Here is a 19,474-nt window from a genome sequence, read left to right on the forward strand (position 1 = left end):
GTACACCATAGGTATCAAGCAAGTAATAGACATGTAATTTCAGTGAATGAATACATAAGTGAATCCAAGGCAGTGTCCCTAATAATTCCTATAAATGAGAATCTTAGTGATATTAGAATGAGGCAGACAAAATTGTTGAGGAGATAACACATTTTAGGGAGGATGAAAAATCTGGAAAGATAACACTATCTCTTCTCTTTTTATTTGCAGAATGAAGGAAAAGTTGGCTCCACACTTAAAGCATCCCAGAAAATTCTCCTTTGCCTCTCCATCAAAAACTAACTCAGAAATGATGTCACAAATTTCCCACTGTCTAATACTGAGACAAATCACCATTTCTAGTGTCAGGGGCACTACTTTTTCTAAGTGAAATGCCGATGGTGATCATGAATGACACATAGACACACGTTTCAGATCTTTGATGATATTAAGGAATAATTGATAAAGTTATTGCATTCACTGTTTAAAAAATCTTTAAATTTTAGGGATACATAATGAAAACACAGCTGTGACATGACTTCAAAATAATATGAAATGGTGAGATAGAGTCTGGAAGAGTGGTGAGATAGGGTCTGGAAGAGGCACGTTTATCCATGGGTTGATGAGTGTCCAGGACGGGTGTTGAATGATGGTCATTCATTAAAAGACCTGTCCAGGTGTGCATGCTTGAGAGTCTCTCAGTAAGTTAAAAACACTTTTTCCATCATGACCAAAGCCTCCACATTTGTGAACTATTAAAGTGACATCAAATATTGTTCTTGTTATTTGTGAGGCATTGATACTTTTTATCCTAGTGTCTCCTATTCTATTAATTTTTTAAAATGGAATTATGGACCACTAAATTTATTTGGTTTGGTAGTAGTAATGGCAAACACTGTCTTACACAATGGAATAATTTTTCATATGTCTCACCCTGTTCAATATTCCCTCTAAGAGTTTTCTGTATTCCATACTAGGTACTAACCTCCCTGTAAGGCTCCCAGCCTGTTAAACATCTTAGTTTCTTGATATTGCTCTAAATTTGACACACGGTTTTTGTCACAAAGTCTGCCCTAGAAAATTTTCCTAGAATTGGTCTAAATAGATGAAGGTTAAAGAAGGCCTTGGATAAAGCTAAGGCAACGTAGGAAGGACAATTCATGACATCATAAAATCATTTCCCTGACTCAGAACAGGCAGACCTCATTTCTTCTTTGATTGCTCTTCTCAGACATGGATTTTTTTCTTTTGTTCTTTAAATTGAAGTCTTTGTGACATCGCTGTAGAAAGGAAGTCACTCAGAATTTTTCCAATACCATTTGCTCCCTTTGTATCTCCATATTTCAATAATTATTATCGTTGATCAATATTTTCATTGTTAGTGTATTTGTTATGGTGGTCTGTGACCTTTGATGATGCTACTGTGGCTGTTCTGAGGTGCTGGGAACCATGCCCATATAGGATGTTGACCTTAGCACAATAAACGTGTGTGTGCTGACTCTCCTCTGACCAGCTGCTCTCTGTCTCTCTCCCTCTCCTCAGACCTTCCCATTCCCTGAGGCACAACAGTATTATATTAGGCCAACTAATAACCCTTTAGGTGTTCATGTGAAGAGGCATTTGACGTGGCAAATATCACTGTTGTCTTATTTTAAGAAATTGTCACCCCAGTCTTCAGCAACCCTGATCAGTCTGTAGCCATTGAGGCAAGATCATCCATCAGCAAAAAGATTATGACTCACTGCAGGCTCAGATGATGTCTAGCATCTTATAGCAGTAAAGAGTGTTTTAAGTTAAGACACATACATATACTACAGTATAATGTAAACAAAGCTTTTATTATGCCCCTGCTGCTGCACTGTGCTCAGTCGTGTTAGCCTCTTTGCAACCCCGTGGACTAGAGCCCACCAGGCTCTTCTGTCCATGGAATTTTCCAGGCAAAAATATTAATACTGGAATGCACTGCCATTTCCTACTCCAGGGGATCTTCCCGACCCAGGGATAGAACCCACTCTCTTGGGTCTCCTGCATAGGCAAGTGGGTTCTTTACCATTGCGCCACCCAGGAAGCCATTAATTTTATAAAACACTGGGCAATTTAAAAATTCTTGTGCTTCACTTTACTGCATTTTCCTTTTATTGTGGTGGTCTGGAACTGAACTCTCAGTATCTCTGAGGTGTGCTTGTGCATTTGAAGAGAAACATCTCTTGTTCCAGGTGACTTGTACCCTTTATTCAAGCTTGCCCCTCGTATAAAAAGAGAATCCTCCTGCACATACATCCTTCCCTAGACGCCACTCCGTGTGGAAGCATCTGAACTCCCCTTGCTGTCCTGGTCTCTTTAGCATTACATTCTCATTTTCTTTAGGTTTGCAACCACAATGAAATGCCCTGCTTTACAGAGGCTCCAGGCATCAAACTCACCAATTAAGTTATATTGGTAGAACCGTTTTCCTAATTTTTAAAAATGTAATGTCATTCTGTACTTCTAAATACTTTCTCACTCACCTAGGTTATTTTGAAACTTATTTTCTATGGTGCCAGACAGGCCTCCTGAGGTGGTGTCGTCTACAGAAAATAGATATTTTTTCTACTGCAGCATTCAGCTTAATGATAAAATTGAATACTATGGGTCACACCAAACTACCTTTTGTACTGTCATTTCCAATATAGTGACACTTTATTCCAACCCTTAAACCTATTTTAACTGATCAATAAGTGTATTCAATAAAGAACAACTTAGTCTCACTGTTAAGGGAAGAGTATCATCACTGGATATCAAATGTGGATAAATTATTACATGAAATATAATAGTTAATCAAAAAATAATGTTTAAGAGATAATCCCAAAATTCATGGAGAAATATTTTGAAATATGTAAAAATATAAATTCATGGTGTAATAACCAAGTGAAAAACATCAGGGTCAATGGTGAAATACATGGTATGAAGATAAAAAGTAAACAACGTACAATATATTGATTTTGTACAAAATTATTTAATATTCATTTATTAGATCTAACAACAAAATTTAGAAGAATATTTGCTAACATTGTAGGTATACAAAAATTGACTCTCTTAGGTTTATAATTTCACTTTTTTCTTTTTAAATATTCTGGAACCAAAATGAATTTTATGATAAACTTTTTTTTAAACAGCATCACACATAAGTCATACATTATATGAAATAATGATTCTACTTTGTATCCCTTAGCTTTAAGGCACATTAAGAATCAACAGATATTCACAAAAGAAAAATATCTGTGGAACAGTATTTGAATAACTGGAAAATCTTGAGTAAAATTATAGTTAAGTACAGCCAGAGTTAAAACTTATTTGGAGCACATCTCAATTAAATAAGATATCTGCTTCCACAAATGTAGATGTTGAAATAAACCCAGACTTCAACAGACCATGTCAAAATTGTGGCCAGCCCCAATCCCTGAAACAGAGGAATACCAGAGTATTCAGGACAAAGGCACTTAAACTATTCTGAAACTATCTGCCAAGAATTACTTTCAAATCATACCTAATTTCTTGAGTTTCTGCTACAAACCTATATATTATGTAGAGAGTAAAAATTGTCTCACCAAACTTTAATATGAAAATACATCCAAGCAACATTATCTTTCTACCAATAATAACATGGGGAGAAAAAGGAAGCATTGCTTGAAATGACTACATCCATGAAGCCTGGGAGTGTCTGTTGAACACTCAAGACCCTGAGTAAATTATCTGAAGCATTATGTGCTTGCTTAGTCTTAACCCTGAGAGTTCCTCAACTTCAGAAACTTTGGAAAGTTACCATGTATAGATGCTGACATACAGATGTTTGTGGAGGAAAAAAAATAGGAGAATAGCCAAAGATAAAAGGCAGAGAGGGAAGTAAATCTGCTGTGAAAAAGCCCACGCCACCTCACAGGTAAATGGAATGAAGCCCTGGCCTTCCTACTCCATCAGTGAGAAGGGGACTCAGGAACTACTTAAAAGCTCTCTCTGTTTCCAGAAATGATAGCAACTGCTGTGGGAAAAAAAGAACAGGCTTTTGCATGTAATTAAACATGATTAAAACTCTCGTCTTTATGTAATTTCAGCTTTATACAATTTCAGTTGCATTGCTGTAAATTTCAGGACTTCCAATTTCAGAGCTGCCTAATGACAGCCCATTAGCCCTTAGCTCTGAAAGAAGCCCCATCTAACAATAAGAAAGAATGGGTAATATTAAAGCCAAATTGGCTTGGTTAACTCTGGGTTCTGCTTTTAATAAATCTGTAAATGACTATGGTCCAGAGTCACAAAAGCAGATTTTTCTAAGAACAAAATGAAAAATCTCACTCATTAAACATCAAATCTAATAGATCACACAATTGTCAGATGGTTCTAAAATTTAACACACAATTAAAAATTTTCTTATTGCAACTGAATTCCTTATTTGATTACAAGGAAATACACATTCCAAAGGCTATTTAAAAATTCAACTTTTTCTGGTAAATATACTTGACTACTTTTCCTGTGAAAAATGACTGTTCATTCTTAATGTTTTATTTGCATATTGTTGAATTATTAGGAAGTGTGCAAATTTTCCAGTCTATTACACTCAGCTTTCCAAAACAAACAGGTAGATACTCATGTTATAGCAGTTGGAAATTCCCTATGTTACAAGGGAGTTTTAAAATCAACTTTTATGAATGATGTGAAATTGAGTACCATATTCTGGATTTGAGTGTATCAAATGCCCCTGCTGTAGTTACTTGTTTATTTTTCCAACCCTTAAAGAGATGGCTAAAGAGAAAGACAACTACTTTTAAAGAAGTTTCCTCAAGCAGAGTGGAGTAGAAGCCAGCAAGTTATGATGTGGGTATAGTATTAAAAATACAAGCTTTTGTACTCAAACCCTAGTTCTACTGATAAGAGAGCTGTTTAGCTCTTGAAAGGTTACACAACTTCTCTGAGGCTTAGTTTTCTCATGTTGAAAAAGGAGGTATTAACTTCACAGGGTGACTGTGAATATGAGATGAGACAATATTTAACCTTACATTCTATTCATTGCCTAGCTCCTAACCCAGTGGAGTTCCTTCTCTAGAGCAAAAGCATGTCAGGGGCAAGTTCACTTTCGGTTCCTTTTCTCTTCCTCTCCTTGTCAAAGGTCAACTGGAAGGAGGTCAAAAATGTTGCCTAGCAATTAAAAGTGGACTCCTAAGTTATGTTCAGAGAGCAGCCTCTCCAACTAAGAGAGTTTTAAGCTGTGCATATGCTTGGTAGGCTGGCAGAATTCAACTAAACCTTTCCTAGTTGATTGCTGTTGAGTCAGGAAATGTAAATATTCTCTCATCTAATTCTCAACAGTCTGGGTGAAGCAGGTGTTGAACATATTTGGGAGGTAACATGTGACAGAATGTTATAGACACTTTAGTACCGTGACTTATTGGTGATGTGGTTTGGGGCATTGGCTCTCTGAGTCACAATGTCACAATTATCACCTATAGATAATGAGGAAAATGGTACCCATAAAATACTGCTCTGAGGACTTGAGTTTCTAGCTGAGGACCTCATCTACGAATGCTGGGTTTTCTTCTCTTGCTGTTGTTTATTTTCTTGTCATGTTTCTTATCATGGTTTTAAAAACTGTGGAAAATTGTTAATGACATAGTTTAATGTTATTATTTTACTTAGTAACGATGCAGCTTTTAATATTTGGCTGAATTTTGAATTTTTAAAACATGTTGTCCCATATAGCAACTTAGAAGGTGTTAAACAATATATTTAACATGTCATGTGGGACTTCCCTGGTGGATCAGATGGTAAAGGATCTGCTGGCAACGCAAGAAACCCAGGTTCAACCTCTGGGTGGGGAAGACCCTCTAAAGAAGGGAATGGCTCCCCACTCCAATACTCCTGCCTGGAGAATTCCGTGACAGAGGAACCCGGGGACTACAGTCCATGGGGTCGCAAAGAGCCAGACACGACTGAGTGACCAACACTTAACTTATGGGACTTCCCTGGTGGTCCAATGGTTAAGAGGCCATACTTCCATCTCAGGGGCTGCAGGCTCAATCCCTGTTCATGGAACTAAGATTCCACATGCCTTGCTGCGTGGCCGCACCCGCACCCCGCCCCCCCAAAAAAAAATGTGACATAGAAATACTTTCCACTCTCAAATGATGCACTGTTTCTTGAATTCTGCTCTTTGTGAATGAAAAAAAAGCCAAGTTACAGTTTCTGTAATGAATGTGGAACTTTTATTTCATTACTCTAAGAAAGGCAAAATGGGATCTTATGAACTACATATCATCACCAAACTAAAATATAGAAAGATTTAAAAGTTTCAACCAGGCCCCAAGGTCATGGAAGAACCAAGCCAGGCCATGTAGCACTTCTCATTGTCATCAGGGTGCTCTCAAGGAAACTATGCAGTTGGAGTGTATTTGGCATAGTATAATAAAGAGCAAAGGGTTTTGTGAGCAAAGAGTTTTGCAAGCAAAACACCTAATCACTGTCATACTAATCCAAGATAAAAATTTATGTGGAAGTTTACAGTTTTAAAGTCTTCTTCAAATTGGAAAAAGGAGGGGAATAATTTAGGTTTTCCAAATTCCTTCTGGCTTGCTGTAAGTTTGAAGGAAAAGAATGACTATAAAGGTTCAGCAGCTGATGGGTGGGATGGCTAGAGTTTCCCTTGGTCCAAAGTGGAAATAAGCACATTCTGAAAATAAATTTCTGTGATTAATTTGAAATACCTGAGGCCAATACTTTGCAAATACCTCAGATAAAAAATGTGCTGAGACATGTGGTTTAAATTGTACTACTGTTGCCCTACCAGTTTCACAGAAAAATTAATAAAACATTAATAAAATACAAGTTATCCTGTAGAATTGAAAAGTAATTGAAAACCGCAAATGCTTTGCCCTATTTTCACATAATCTGAAGATATGAAAACCCCACAAAGACATACTATAAAAGACTGCTGACAGTGTTATGATCATTTTTAATAAGGAAAGAGTTTGTAATGAATGGCTAAAATCCATACACCACTTCTCCACTAAAGCTTCCATTGAAGACAAGCAGATCTTCAGTCTGAAGAAAACAATTTCATTACATTTGTCTTACCATTTAAAAATCATGTATTTATAGACATTCCATCTATAGTGTAGTTAAGCACAATTAATTTTATCACACAGAACAATACTGTACATATGTGAGTTGGTAAACACATACATCATACCTCAAATTCTGCCCCCATAGAAATTAGTATATTATAAAAATATGCTAATTTTTCCATGCTAACATTCCATAATGTTCTTTGGACAAATATTTATACCCACATTGATTTTATATTTTAAAGTCTATTTGTAATTACAGTAGCTCATTTATTTTTGTGTATGAAGTTTCCAAACTTCTGCATAAATCCTCGAAACTTGTTTTCATTTGGCTGAAATGAGTGGTAAACACCGGTGTTATAATTAAGCATTGGGCTGGACCTGCCATAACTATTTCCCATAGTTGAGGATTTCACTTCTGGGCGGTGTGTACTGCTATTTGGCATGTTGCTTGTTGGCTGAATAGAGCTTTCAATCCTACAAAATGGCTCAAAACGACTGTAAACACGCCGGTCAATTGAATGAGTTCTCAGAAGCTCATCTTTGGGCTTTGATCTTGGAGAAGAAGTCGGTTTTCTTTCAGGAACAACAACTGCTTTAATCTCTTTTGAATCTCGGTACTGGATCTGCTCGGTGTTGAATCTGGGGGCAGAGGCATCTCCTGCTCCTTCTGAGAACTTGCTTTCAGCTGGACCTGAAGAAGCTATGGTTTTGTTACTTTCGTCGGATGGAGAATGTATCCTCTGGGATGAATGTACTGCTACATCCTCCTTACTCTTGTGGATGGTGCCTGGAGAGTTGGATGAAGAGGAATGCTTTCTCCTAGGTGATGAATCACTTTTGGGTTCTGATATTTTTTGTTTTTGATTCTCTTCCGCCTCAGAAGTTAAGGTGTCAGAACTACTACACATTCTGTAAAAGGCAGGTGTTTTGTTTTTGGATAGATTGTCTTTCTTTTCTGGGGCAAGGCTAAGTAATGACCTTAACTTCTGAGATCCCTTTTTCAAAAAACTTGGGGAACCCTTCACTTCTTTCTTGGGAGTGACTTCTTTGTTGGGCTCCTCTTTGTTCACATCAAGCAACGCGGCCATGGAAACGGACTTGGTAGTGGTGCCACTTGGAGGGTCTCCCTTGGAAACCTCCTCTTCCCCCACGGCCTCCTCTTCCACACCATGGGTCACACTGTGCATGCTTTTAGAGCTTTTTAACAACTCCTCTTTAGGTTTCCCTGGTTGTCTCACTGGATTCCTGGTAAGTGTGCTATACACATAATGCTTACTATTCCCATGATCTACATTGGCTTTTGAGTGGTCAAAGAATGGGAAACTGCGCCTTTTAAGCAGATTCTCATTTTTCTGATTCTTTAGGTTTTCCGTCTGCTTGTTTGCACACAGGGTTGTATATAAGTAGTTGTTTGACTCCGTAGGGCCATTTGTAGTTGGGTTTAAGGCTGGGGGGTGGCTTTCAGGAACCTGCAAGGTGTGCATTTTTGGTGCCTCTGGCTGCAATGAGAGCTTGGGTATTGACTCCTCTGAGGGTTTGTCTGTCATAAGGTGTGCCCCTGTTGGGGTGTCTGGGAGCTTTTTAGGTGTATCACTTCCCTGGGAACCAACGACAGTTGAATTTGAGGAATCAGTTGTACAACTGTTGACTTCCTGCTGCTCAGGTAAAGTGGGTTTAAACACGAAAGAGGAACGAAGCCGAGAGTGAGTATATAGGGCGCTGGCTTTCAAATTCTCAGGTCCCTCACAGCCCTCAAACCTGTCGGTGGGAGCAGATCCATTGGAATCAGGGGGGGCCTCTGAATGGTCATTTAAGTAGGACTCAATCCTCCAGTTACGCAAAAATGACTTTGTGGTATGTTCAAGGGTTGGCATGCGTTGTTGCAAGAAGCGAATATGATTATCTGTCCCGTTAAAAGACCTCCGCACGTTGGAATTCCTCTCTGGAAGATTGGTCGTCTTCCTCTGGGCAAGGCGGTCAGCAAAACTCTGCGCAGGTGTGTGCTGGCGGGCTCCGTAGCCACCCCGGGATGAGGATGCCACGCTGAGGCTGTCTGAAGGCCTTTTCCAGGTCCCAGGAGCATTAATATTCCGATTCAGAGCCCTGTTGAGCAGCAAGTATGGTGTTGTTTCTGGCTGTTCCCCGGCATAACTGTGCCTCTTCCAATTTTCATTTAACTGACTGTGCTGATGCTGACGGATTGGACCATTAAAGTTGGGAATAAAGTGAGGTTTGTATGCATGATTTCTTATGTTGTATTTGTCGTGTTCATTGCGAGTATACATCCCTCTGTTTTTGAAGTAGCTAGAATCTAGTTTATGAATGCTGTCTTGTCTGCCAAAAAGGTTTCTTTGGCTGGAAGCAGAAGCTAAGGAAGACATTGATCGCTGGTAAGTACCGTTCTCCCAGAGGGCTCTGCTGTGGTTCACCCTGACTGACTCTTCCGGAGCAAAAGAGCTGGGGACACAGGATCTGGCATAGAGAGTTCTAAACTCCTCGTCGAAGGACTCGACAAGTTGTCCTGTGATGATCTGAACCATGCTGAGGTGCGCTTTTTCAAATGACCACATGTAGCTGGAAGAAAAAAAAAAATTGTCAAATGTTAACTGTGTTGATAATACTTAGCTCTACTAAGAAGTGTCATTTAATGTTGACAAAGAGTATTTTTGTTTTCTTTAATTACTGTAATTTAGAACTTCAGTCATTACATCTTTGCAATATGTCTCCTCACGCCTGTATTCATATTTTAAATAACAAAGCAACTCAAGTCCTGGCTTTGAATCTATCCATAACTTTGAGAAGTACCAGAAAAGCTGAGTGTGCATTTTGCATCTCTGCCTACTAAGATTTTATGGAGCAAAACATGGCATTCTACTTCATATGCCATATCCTGGTCAGGTGCAGGCAAGCTAGTATTAGAGGAAAAGTTGAGAGAACTGGTCTCTTCCAAGCCAACTATTCCACATGAACTTGGACCTTAGTTTCCTCCCAGCCAGAATGGGAAAAAGGACAGTATAATTGTTAAAATCCCTTATGGTCATAACATGTCATGATGCAAGACAGTCTGTGCTAATGCATATATTTCATCTCTGTGCCTTAAGTTTACATGCAGTTTAGGGTGCTGTAAGTTGGAAACGGACATAGGATTTGTGGCAGCAGCCTCAGACACTGAAGGCATCCTTCAATTCACTCTGTTCACAGTAAATTTAGTCCTCACAAACCAAGCCAGTTAGAATGCCAATTTAGGTCTCTGCTTGTAGAATACAATTGCTTTTATGTACAAAAATGCCTTTATTGTATTTTGTGGAATTTCTAAGTCTCTTTCCAAGAGTTGAGATGTGACAGTTGTCTTGAAGTTTCATATATAATTTTAAATCTTATTTTAGAAAATCTTGATAATGTAACAGAGTCACTGAGCTGAAAAAGCCATTGTAATATGCTATGTCTCAAAAAAATGGGCATGATAGAATGGGGGGGGTGGTAATATGCAAGGAGCATACTGTTTATACAGGGAAGACAGTAACAAAGGCTGATGGAAATAGTAAAAGAATGTACAGAACAATAAAATACATAAAATATCATAAGCAACAGTGTGTGACTTAAAAATCTTATTCTGATATGTTCAATTTTTTCTAGTGTGCTTACTAAATGCATGGTATGAGCAGAGCACATCAAGGTACTTTTTATGTACAGATGTGTGGCAACCAGGATGACTTCCAAGAAATGGCACAAAAGTGAATTGTTACAGGAATTTTCAATCCAACTGTAGATATGAATATAAAATTTGCTAAAAACAGCAAGCAAAGGCATGAATGATCAGCTTTCAAATAGGAGACTATCCCCAGAGACAGTAAGAGTTTAGCAGTATGTTGACAGAAACTAGAAGCCAGGGAGTTCAGACTTGAAAAGTGGGAAAACCATTTTGGGGAAAGAAGAAACATGGAAAAAGAAAGGAAACAAGAGTGGCCATGTTCTGGTTGAACACAGAAAGCGAATTATACTTAGTTGAAGAAAGAAGCTATAGAACAGACTGATGGGGTCTTCCCTGACAGTCCAGTGGTTAAGAGTTCACCTTCCCAATGAAAGGGGTAAGGGTTTGATCCCTGGTCAGGGAAGTAAGATTCCACATGCCTCGTGGCCAAAAAACTGAAACAAAAATACAGAAGCAATACTGTAACAAACTCAATAAAGACTAAAAATGGTCCACAGAAAAATAAAATCTTTAAACCAGTGGAGGAAATCTTGAAAACAAAGCAAAGAGATCACAAGATTAAAAAAAAAAACAACAACAACAACAAAAAAACCCCACAAAATTCTCTCTTAGTCAAACCTGTGGGCAATAATAAGTATCTTCCAGGTTTTACTGTGACGATTTCAAATGAGGGTATCCAATTCAAGATCTGATTTACATACACTGACAAAGAAAAGTTTATGTGTTTTATGTCCTCATTCTTGGTATCATGATGTAGCCAGACACCTCTTGTGTCTTCCTGATGACACTGTCCTCGTGATGTGAGAGCTCTCCCACAGTGTGTGACATAGGGGTACAGACGCCAGACCTCTCTAGAAATGCTGGGAGCCTAGCATATAAAGACACTGCCTGGCAAAGAAACATGCATAAAGCAGATAACTGTGAGAACCTCCTGCAGAGGACAGGGAACCCTGCTCAGCGCTCTGCGGTGACCTGGAAGGGAAGGAAATCTGAGGAAGGGGGATACACGTCTGTGTATCGCTGGTTCATTTTCTGTACAGTACACAGTAATGCAACACCGTAAAGCAACTATACTCCAATAAAAATAGCATCGTCAAGAAGGAGGCATTCTGAATTTGCCTACAAGGAAAACAATGGCAATGCTAGAACAAGAGAAGTGAAAGCTGTTTTTACCCAAAAGGGTGTACATTATTAACCAGTTTCCACAAAAACCGGTTCATAACTGTTCCACCGGATCCTGTCCTCATATTTGCTGATGATAAGAAAAATCCATAATGATTAGTCAGAAAAAAAAAAAAAAACAAACAAAATGGTAAGGGCTAAAAGCATATACAAGTATACAAGTAATGAGTCTTTGGAATAATTCATTAACTTCAAGCACTGCTCTTAACATGTTTTCCTTTAAAACCGCAAAGAAGATTTTCACTAGAGGATCCCTGAGCAAATATTAACAGTTAAAACATGCCTAGAGTAATAGCTGATTCTGGGGGGCTTTGGATGCATTAACTCATTTAATTCTCATGACACGAGGTAGGTTCTATGATTATGCTCCTTTTACAGAGGAAGAAACTAACAGGCACCCAAAGTAAGTAACTTGCCCATGGCCATTCCCTTCAACGCACTGCCTCCTCCTTCTGGACTTCTGAGTTCTTAACACAAGAGGCAGACTTTTCCCTTTCCTCATCCTGTAGACGTGCACAGCTCTCCTGAGCTTTTCCCACAGGCTTTAGTCTGCTGCGCTTTGCTGACCCAGGAGTTCAGGTGTGTGTCGGCATTTTCATCTGCCTATTGCTATGGCCTTACTGTGTGAGCCATTCAAGATCTATGTCTGAAATTTACACGGGAGTTTTAAGGCAGCACTTTACTCTAGAGCCAGCCGGACCTGGACGTGGTTGCCAGACCTGAACTGCCTTTCGGTCCTTAGTGGTGATGATTTTAGACAAGCCACGGAACCTTCTAGAACTTCAGTTTCATCACATATAAAATGTAGATAAAAAAAGTGCCTTGCAGACACGTTGTAAGGACTGGGAATGAAACATAAGGGCCAAGTTAGAACAGAGGTGGATACATTCCTCCAGTGGTAGTATAGAAAGACGCCAAGGAGTAGACCTGGGGCTGGAAAACCCGCCCACCATAGCATTTAACAGTCAGACTCTTCAGTGACTTTTCAGGAATGCTCTGATTACAGCATAATAATCATCAGGGTCTCAATAATACTAAAATAAAAGCAATCCATTAAGCAGGTTCTTCAAGGTGATACAGTTTCTATGTATATGAACAATTATTATGCTTCACACTGTTTTCATAAGGAACAAGAACACCTTAAGCATTATAAAGCTTTAGGGAACCTGAGATATTAATTCCCTCATTTTGGGGAGGAAGAACTTGAAGCCCAAGTAAGTTATGTGACTTGCTGATGACTTAATATTGTTTCAGCCGGAACTGAGATGCAAGTCTCTCCAAGTTTTCCATGCAAGGGTTTTTCTTTTATTTTTAAGAAATAACTAAGCAGATTACATTAAAGCTTGAAACTCATAAATTCTATAAATGATTGATATTTCTGGAGTGTAAAAACAATTACCTTACCTGTAGGAACCATACATAACTTTCTGGCAGTCAACCAGCAAAAATTTCTGTTCCATTTTTCCATGAAATTTTGCTCCTGTTTTGGAAAGATAATCTTGACCTTTTACTGTCCGCACTCGAATATTCTAGAATTGAATGTAAATATAAAGTAAATATTATGGTTAGAGTGGGGACATTTTGAAAACTAAAATGTATTAACATAAAAAATTTTAATCAAAAAGTACACATGTAACAATTTCTTTGAACATATAACAACAACAATAAAGATAGGGAAAAGTACATTTTAAAACAAAACCTGAAAAGAAAGCACTCAAAGAAAATGATCACTTACATAATGCATTTTAATATAACTTAAAGCATTTAAACATGACGGTTTTATAAATCTCTTAGGGTCCTACTGCAAGAGCTCCTTTCAGGGTATAGTAACATGACAACAAAACAAGATTAAAATTCACCCTCATCTTGATGACTCAGACATCACTGAAATGATCGTGACAAGAAAACATCTGCTGAATGAAAGAATCACTCAAGTCAGTTGTTTCAAGGTTGCCCATGCAAAACTGAAACATTAATTATGACTGACAGCAAAGTTAACTCAGGAGCTTAAGAGCCCCACCATCAAGAAAAGCATCCTGTAAAACCATCATGAGGATGATGAAGTCGTAATCTGAAAAGGACAAGGGGACCCTTCTGTGGTCACCACCTTAAATATATGCTGTACATTTCCGGTGATACAGCTTAATGTGCCTTTCATGTGACTGAGAGGGAGTACCTGCAAAAACAAAACAAAGCGCAGAATTCTTACTCTGAGACGTTGAACTTGACAGCCCTGTTTCTCGGTCATACTCAGGAAATGACTAAACTTGGACTCATCAAGCAGAATGTACACAGATATTCCTCGAGCTGATGCCTCCACGATTTCTTTGAAAATGTCCACGTCTGTAAATATATCCATCACTAAGGCAATGACCTGTTAAAGATACGAATAGGAAACAATGTTAGATACCCAATAGAGAAAGACCAAGAAAGTGCTTGCTTTCAGAAAAAAATGGATAAAATAGAAAATAGCTAAATGTATACTGTAAATAAACTATATGCAGATTTATCACATTAAATAATTTCATACTAGCTTTAAGTCAAAGGGAATCTGCATTTCAGTAGAATGTTGAGTGAAGGGCAGATGTGAACCTTGGTGATTGAGGTTGTCTGCAGGGTGGATGGAGGGGGCAGTTAGGTGAAGGGTGGAAATCAATGCTACTGCTTCTCATGGGAAATATTTCCAGGGGAAAGCAAGATTTCTGGAACTAGTTGTTAAGAATAAAAGTCTTGGTGAACTGGGACAGAAAAAAAAATCTTCTAGAAATAGAAATATAGCTGAGAAAGGACCAAAGATAAGAAAGGTATAAGGAGAATTGAAGACCAGAAAATTAAATACATATGCCTAAAATTAGCTGAGCAGACAGAACAAGTAAAAGAAAAAAAAAATGAACAAAAAGAGATGATTAAAAAGGTAAATGCAGAGAGAAATATCCTAAAGGAACAGGCTCCTGAAATGGAGAGAGTCCAAGTTAACTGCTGAAAACAACCATTACTGACTGAGCAGCACGGGGAATGAAATGATGCTGACCACCCACTGCCTGCCCGATGCGAAGGACAGAGTCCCTGCCCTTTGCGAAGCTTACAAAGTGGGAAAGAGGCCATAAAGAATGCATAGAAGAGGGAAATTATGTGATTCGTTGTAAGATAATGTTTACTGGGGAAAAACGGGAACAGGGTGAGGAGGGTCACGAGTTCCTGGAAATGGAGAAGTGGGGGGTCTGTGGCATCTCTGAGAGAATGTCCTTTAAAAAAGCCCTTAAGCTGGATATCCTGACAGATTGTATCTCAGGCAGGGGGACCCAAAAGTGCAAAGGTCCTACCTCAGGTTTAAGAAACAGCAAGGGTGGGAAATAAAACAAGAAATGGAAAAACTTACCAGAAAGCCTTGAAGACATTACAAAGCTTTCAGTATTTTTTCCTAAATAAAATGTAAGCTGTTGAAACTTTTTATTGAGGCAATAATATGGTCTCATTTATGTTCGAAAAAGATTGTTCTGGCCTCTGAGTTAAGAACAGATGGTAAAGCTGGGAGGCAGGGTGGAAACAGGGAGGCCAATTAGAACCGCAGGAGCGATTCCAGTGGGAGGTCACGGTGGCCCAGACTAGAATGGTCCTGGGAGCAGCCACCTCCAGTGATGATGAGAAACAGTCAACATGGGGTGCTCTGAGCTGCAAGGACTTCTGTGTGGGCTGAATGTGGGATGAGAAAGAAAGAGGGGGAAAGAGCACGACTCTAAGATTTTTGGGGCTCTTTAACCTCAAGGACCAAGTTGTCATCAACTAACATAGGGGAGGGTACAGCTGGAATAACTTTTAGGTAAAAGATTAAAAAGTCAAAGGACCCATATGACCCAGCAATCCCACTTCTGGGCATACACACAAAGGAAACCAGATCTGAAAGAGACACGTGCACCCCAATGTTCATCGCAGCACTGTTTACAATAGCCAGGACATGGAAGCAACCTAGATGCCCATCAGTAGACGAATGGATAAGGAAGCTATGGTACATATACACCAATGGAATATTACTCAGCCATTAAAAAGAATTCATTTGAATCAGTTCTAATGAGATGGATGAAACTAGAGCCCATTATACAGAGTGAAGTAAGCCAGAAAGATAAAGACCAATACAGTATACTAATGCATATGTATGGAATTTAGAAAGATGGTAATGATAACCCTATATGCAAAACAGAAAAAGAGACACAGATGTACAGAACAGACTTTTGGACTCTGTGGGAGAAGGCGAGGGTGGGATGTTTTGAGAGAACAGCATCGAAACATGTATATTATCTAGGGTGAAACAGATCATCAGCCCAGGCTGGATGCATGAGACAAGTGCTCGGGCCTGGTGCACTGGGAAGACCCAGAGGAATCGGGTGGAGAGGGAGGTGGGAGGGAGGATCGGGATGAGGAACACATGTAAATCCATGGTTGATTCATGTCAATGTATGACAAAACCCACTACAATATTGTAAAGTAATTAGCCTCCAACTAATAAAAATAAATGGAAAAAAATAAAAATAGAAAAATTAAAAAAATAAAATAAAAAGTCAAAGGACCTGGATTTTCAAGGGGAATGCTGCTTAGGGAGGTCTAGGTCAGAACTGTCAACTGGGTCTCATGGGGTAGAGATGAAGAATAAATCCAAGTCGACCGGGGACACTAGGTAAGTTAGGTGGTCTAGTACAGGGGGTAGAGCAGCAAAGGAAGGCTAAGAAAAGGGGGCATCCTGAGAGGTGAGTCAAGACTCACTGCAGTAGCAGTGGGTTAAGCTGGGTCAGTGGAAGTTGTATATTTTATTTTAAGGTGACAGAAGTAACAGCAGGTCTGTGTGCTAACAAAATGCTCCAGTGAAGAGTGAAAATTCACGATGCAAGAGATAGTTGGAGGCGGTATGGGGAACTGGGGGTTTCTGGAGGAAAGTTGGAGCAGGCAATGAAATATAGGCTATGGGGTTGAATAATCAGAGTCCAGGGAATAAAGCCAGTAAAAGGCCACTGTACTACCAAGGAGAAGCCAGGTGGAAGGTGCCGGTGGAAGGCAAGGGTGGCGCCTGTGGGGGCGGGTAGGCAGCTCTGAGTGCTGCCGTTTTCTTTGTGAGATGGGAAGACCTTGGGTGATGGAAGACAGGTAAGAGGTGTGAGGAAAGACGCATTAAGTAGTCACCTAGGCAATAGGTTATGAAGATAGTGTAACTGCAGGGTAGCATTAAGGACCCAGCAAGTCATGAATTTGAAATGGGACCAGTCAGTGTGGTTGCGAACAGGGGAGCAGTCATGCGGCACACAGCCAACTGAAATGCTCCTGTGAAAAGTGGAAATTAATGATGAAAGCGATAGAAGATGTGCAATGTAGGGGGCTTCCCTTGTAGCTCAGATGGTAAAGAATCTGCCTGCAGTGCAGGAGACCCGGGTTCAATCCCTGGGTTGGGAAGAGCCCCTGGAGAAGGAAATGGCAACCCACTCCAGCATCCTTGCCTGGAAAATCCCATGGACAGAAGAGCCTCGTGGCCTGCAGTCCACGGGCTCGCAGAGAGTCGGACACAACTGAGCGACTAACACTCACACACACAGTGTGCAGCAGCTAAGAGATTGACCCCGGGATTTAAACTCAATAAAGAGAGGAGAGATGATGGTGTCACAGATGTGAGAGGCAGGGAAACAGGGGTAGGATCAATGAATGTGAGGTCTCGCTGGGGCTAAACGATAGTTAAATGTTAAGGAATTGTCATTAATTTTTTACAATGACAGTAATATAATCATAAAAGGTAATATATATCCTTTCTTTTAAATATGCACATTAATATAGCTACAGATAAAAGTGTTGCCTTGTATTTAATTCACATTATAAAAGGTGAACCAAAATTGGTGATGAAAAGTGGAAGCCAGTTGGTGGTACGTGAGTGTTCTATATGCTGTTTCCTCTACTTTTGAAAATTTCCATTGCACAAAGTTAAAAATAAATAGATAAATGAATAAGTGGACATTGGATATTAGCAGGTTTCAGAGGTACCAGGTGCCAGAGATACAGGCAGAAGGATGAATTAGGTCCTACAGGATCCGCAGTTACAGATTGTGATGCTATCAATGATTGGGAGTCGGGGCTGAGATGCATGTAGGACAAGATCGTGGGAGGAGAGAAGGAAAAGGAATTGGTCTTTAGAAGGATCCTTTACACACATATTGAAACTGCTACCAGAGTGCTGGAAAGAGTGACGGACACCAAGGAACAAAAATGGTCAAGACACAAGAAGGAAAAGAAATGCCCTGGCAATAGGCACAGGGCAGCAACCACTAAGATAATGTGTTGGACACACTGCAACTACATAGATGAAGAAGGTCATGGATAATATCTAGTTTAATACAATAAGATGCTAGAACAAAATACTGGACCATGTTCAAACAACACAAGATGACATTCTTTAAACTATCAATAAAACATACTTCAATCAGATTATCTTTAGGAAGAATAATTTCAATCATTCTAATGGCCTCCCAAGTCCCTTTCCTTATTTATCATTGAGATGAGGTGCCAGAAGGGAGAAGCTAGTGAGAACAGCCTCATCTGTGTCTTCTACATACTCTGGAAAATCAAACATGTGAAAAAATTTCAGTCATATCCACAGTTATTAATGTGTTTATGATACAATAATGAGTGATGTTACGCTATATGAACATTGACATAAAGAAATGAAAGTGTCCATTTTACAAACTTATTTTACAAAATAACTTTAAAAACCATGTCTGGAGCAGTCTAGCACTAATTTTTTAACTAAAATGGGATTATTTTTTAATAGAAAAATAGTATCATACTATATGGCATTAAAAAAAATGACCAGCATATCTAAAGAATTTATTTATAATTTGCCAGAGAAATTATGCAACAAATTACTTCAGACTTTGGAAATGAATACAAATGTATGACAGATAAATAAAGGGTTTTGTTTGTTAAAAGTAATTGAAGCCATTCAGCCAATGGATGATTCTAGCACATATAAGATATAACAAATGACAGTCTCTCTTGCATGACAGATAACACAATACATTAGGATCCGGGAAACCAGATTACACATTTCTGACAAGTTTATCTGATGGCAGCAGAGCCAGGCACCTTATCAGGATTGCTGGTTCCCAGTGCCCTCAATAGATACCTATAAAAATTATACAAAGTCTACAGAGAATTTCAGCTGTGCCAAGAAAGGAAAAATAAAATATAAAATGCAGCCACCTTTTTAAGTGGTGGGTTATATTCATGGAAAGGAATGATAATTAGAAATGAGCTATGCCAAATCTGATCTGAAGGTATTACATTCCCAGCTAGTTAGCTAAATCACATTGTACTGTAGAAATAACCAAAATGATTGTATCTAATGAAATAAAAATGATACACTTGATTAGTACAAGGTTTTTCAAAGGGAACATTAATTAATTTTTTAAGTCAACACAGAAGTTATTTACATTAGATGGGATTCATTAAACCACCATGTAACATATTTGTA

General features: G+C 39.0%; 1 protein-coding gene across 2 annotated transcripts in view; it reads right to left on the reverse strand.

The window, feature by feature from the left end:
* Positions 1–6,941: 6,941 nt before the first annotated feature.
* FAM83B (family with sequence similarity 83 member B) overlaps positions 6,942–19,474 on the reverse strand; it is a 100,036-nt gene continuing 87,503 nt past the window's right edge. For both annotated transcript variants that reach the window (XM_043450852.1, XM_043450853.1), the window contains exons 3-5: positions 14,180–14,344; positions 13,375–13,499; positions 6,942–9,650 (exon numbers count right to left, since the gene is read on the reverse strand). In XM_043450852.1, coding sequence (XP_043306787.1) covers positions 7,340–9,650; positions 13,375–13,499; positions 14,180–14,344 — 2,601 coding nt within the window. In that variant the 3' untranslated portion in view covers positions 6,942–7,339. The remainder of the gene's footprint in view (positions 9,651–13,374; positions 13,500–14,179; positions 14,345–19,474) is intronic.

Source organism: Cervus canadensis, chromosome 28 (genome assembly GCF_019320065.1).
Source record: "Cervus canadensis isolate Bull #8, Minnesota chromosome 28, ASM1932006v1, whole genome shotgun sequence".
Classification (NCBI taxonomy): Eukaryota; Metazoa; Chordata; class Mammalia; order Artiodactyla; family Cervidae; genus Cervus; species Cervus canadensis.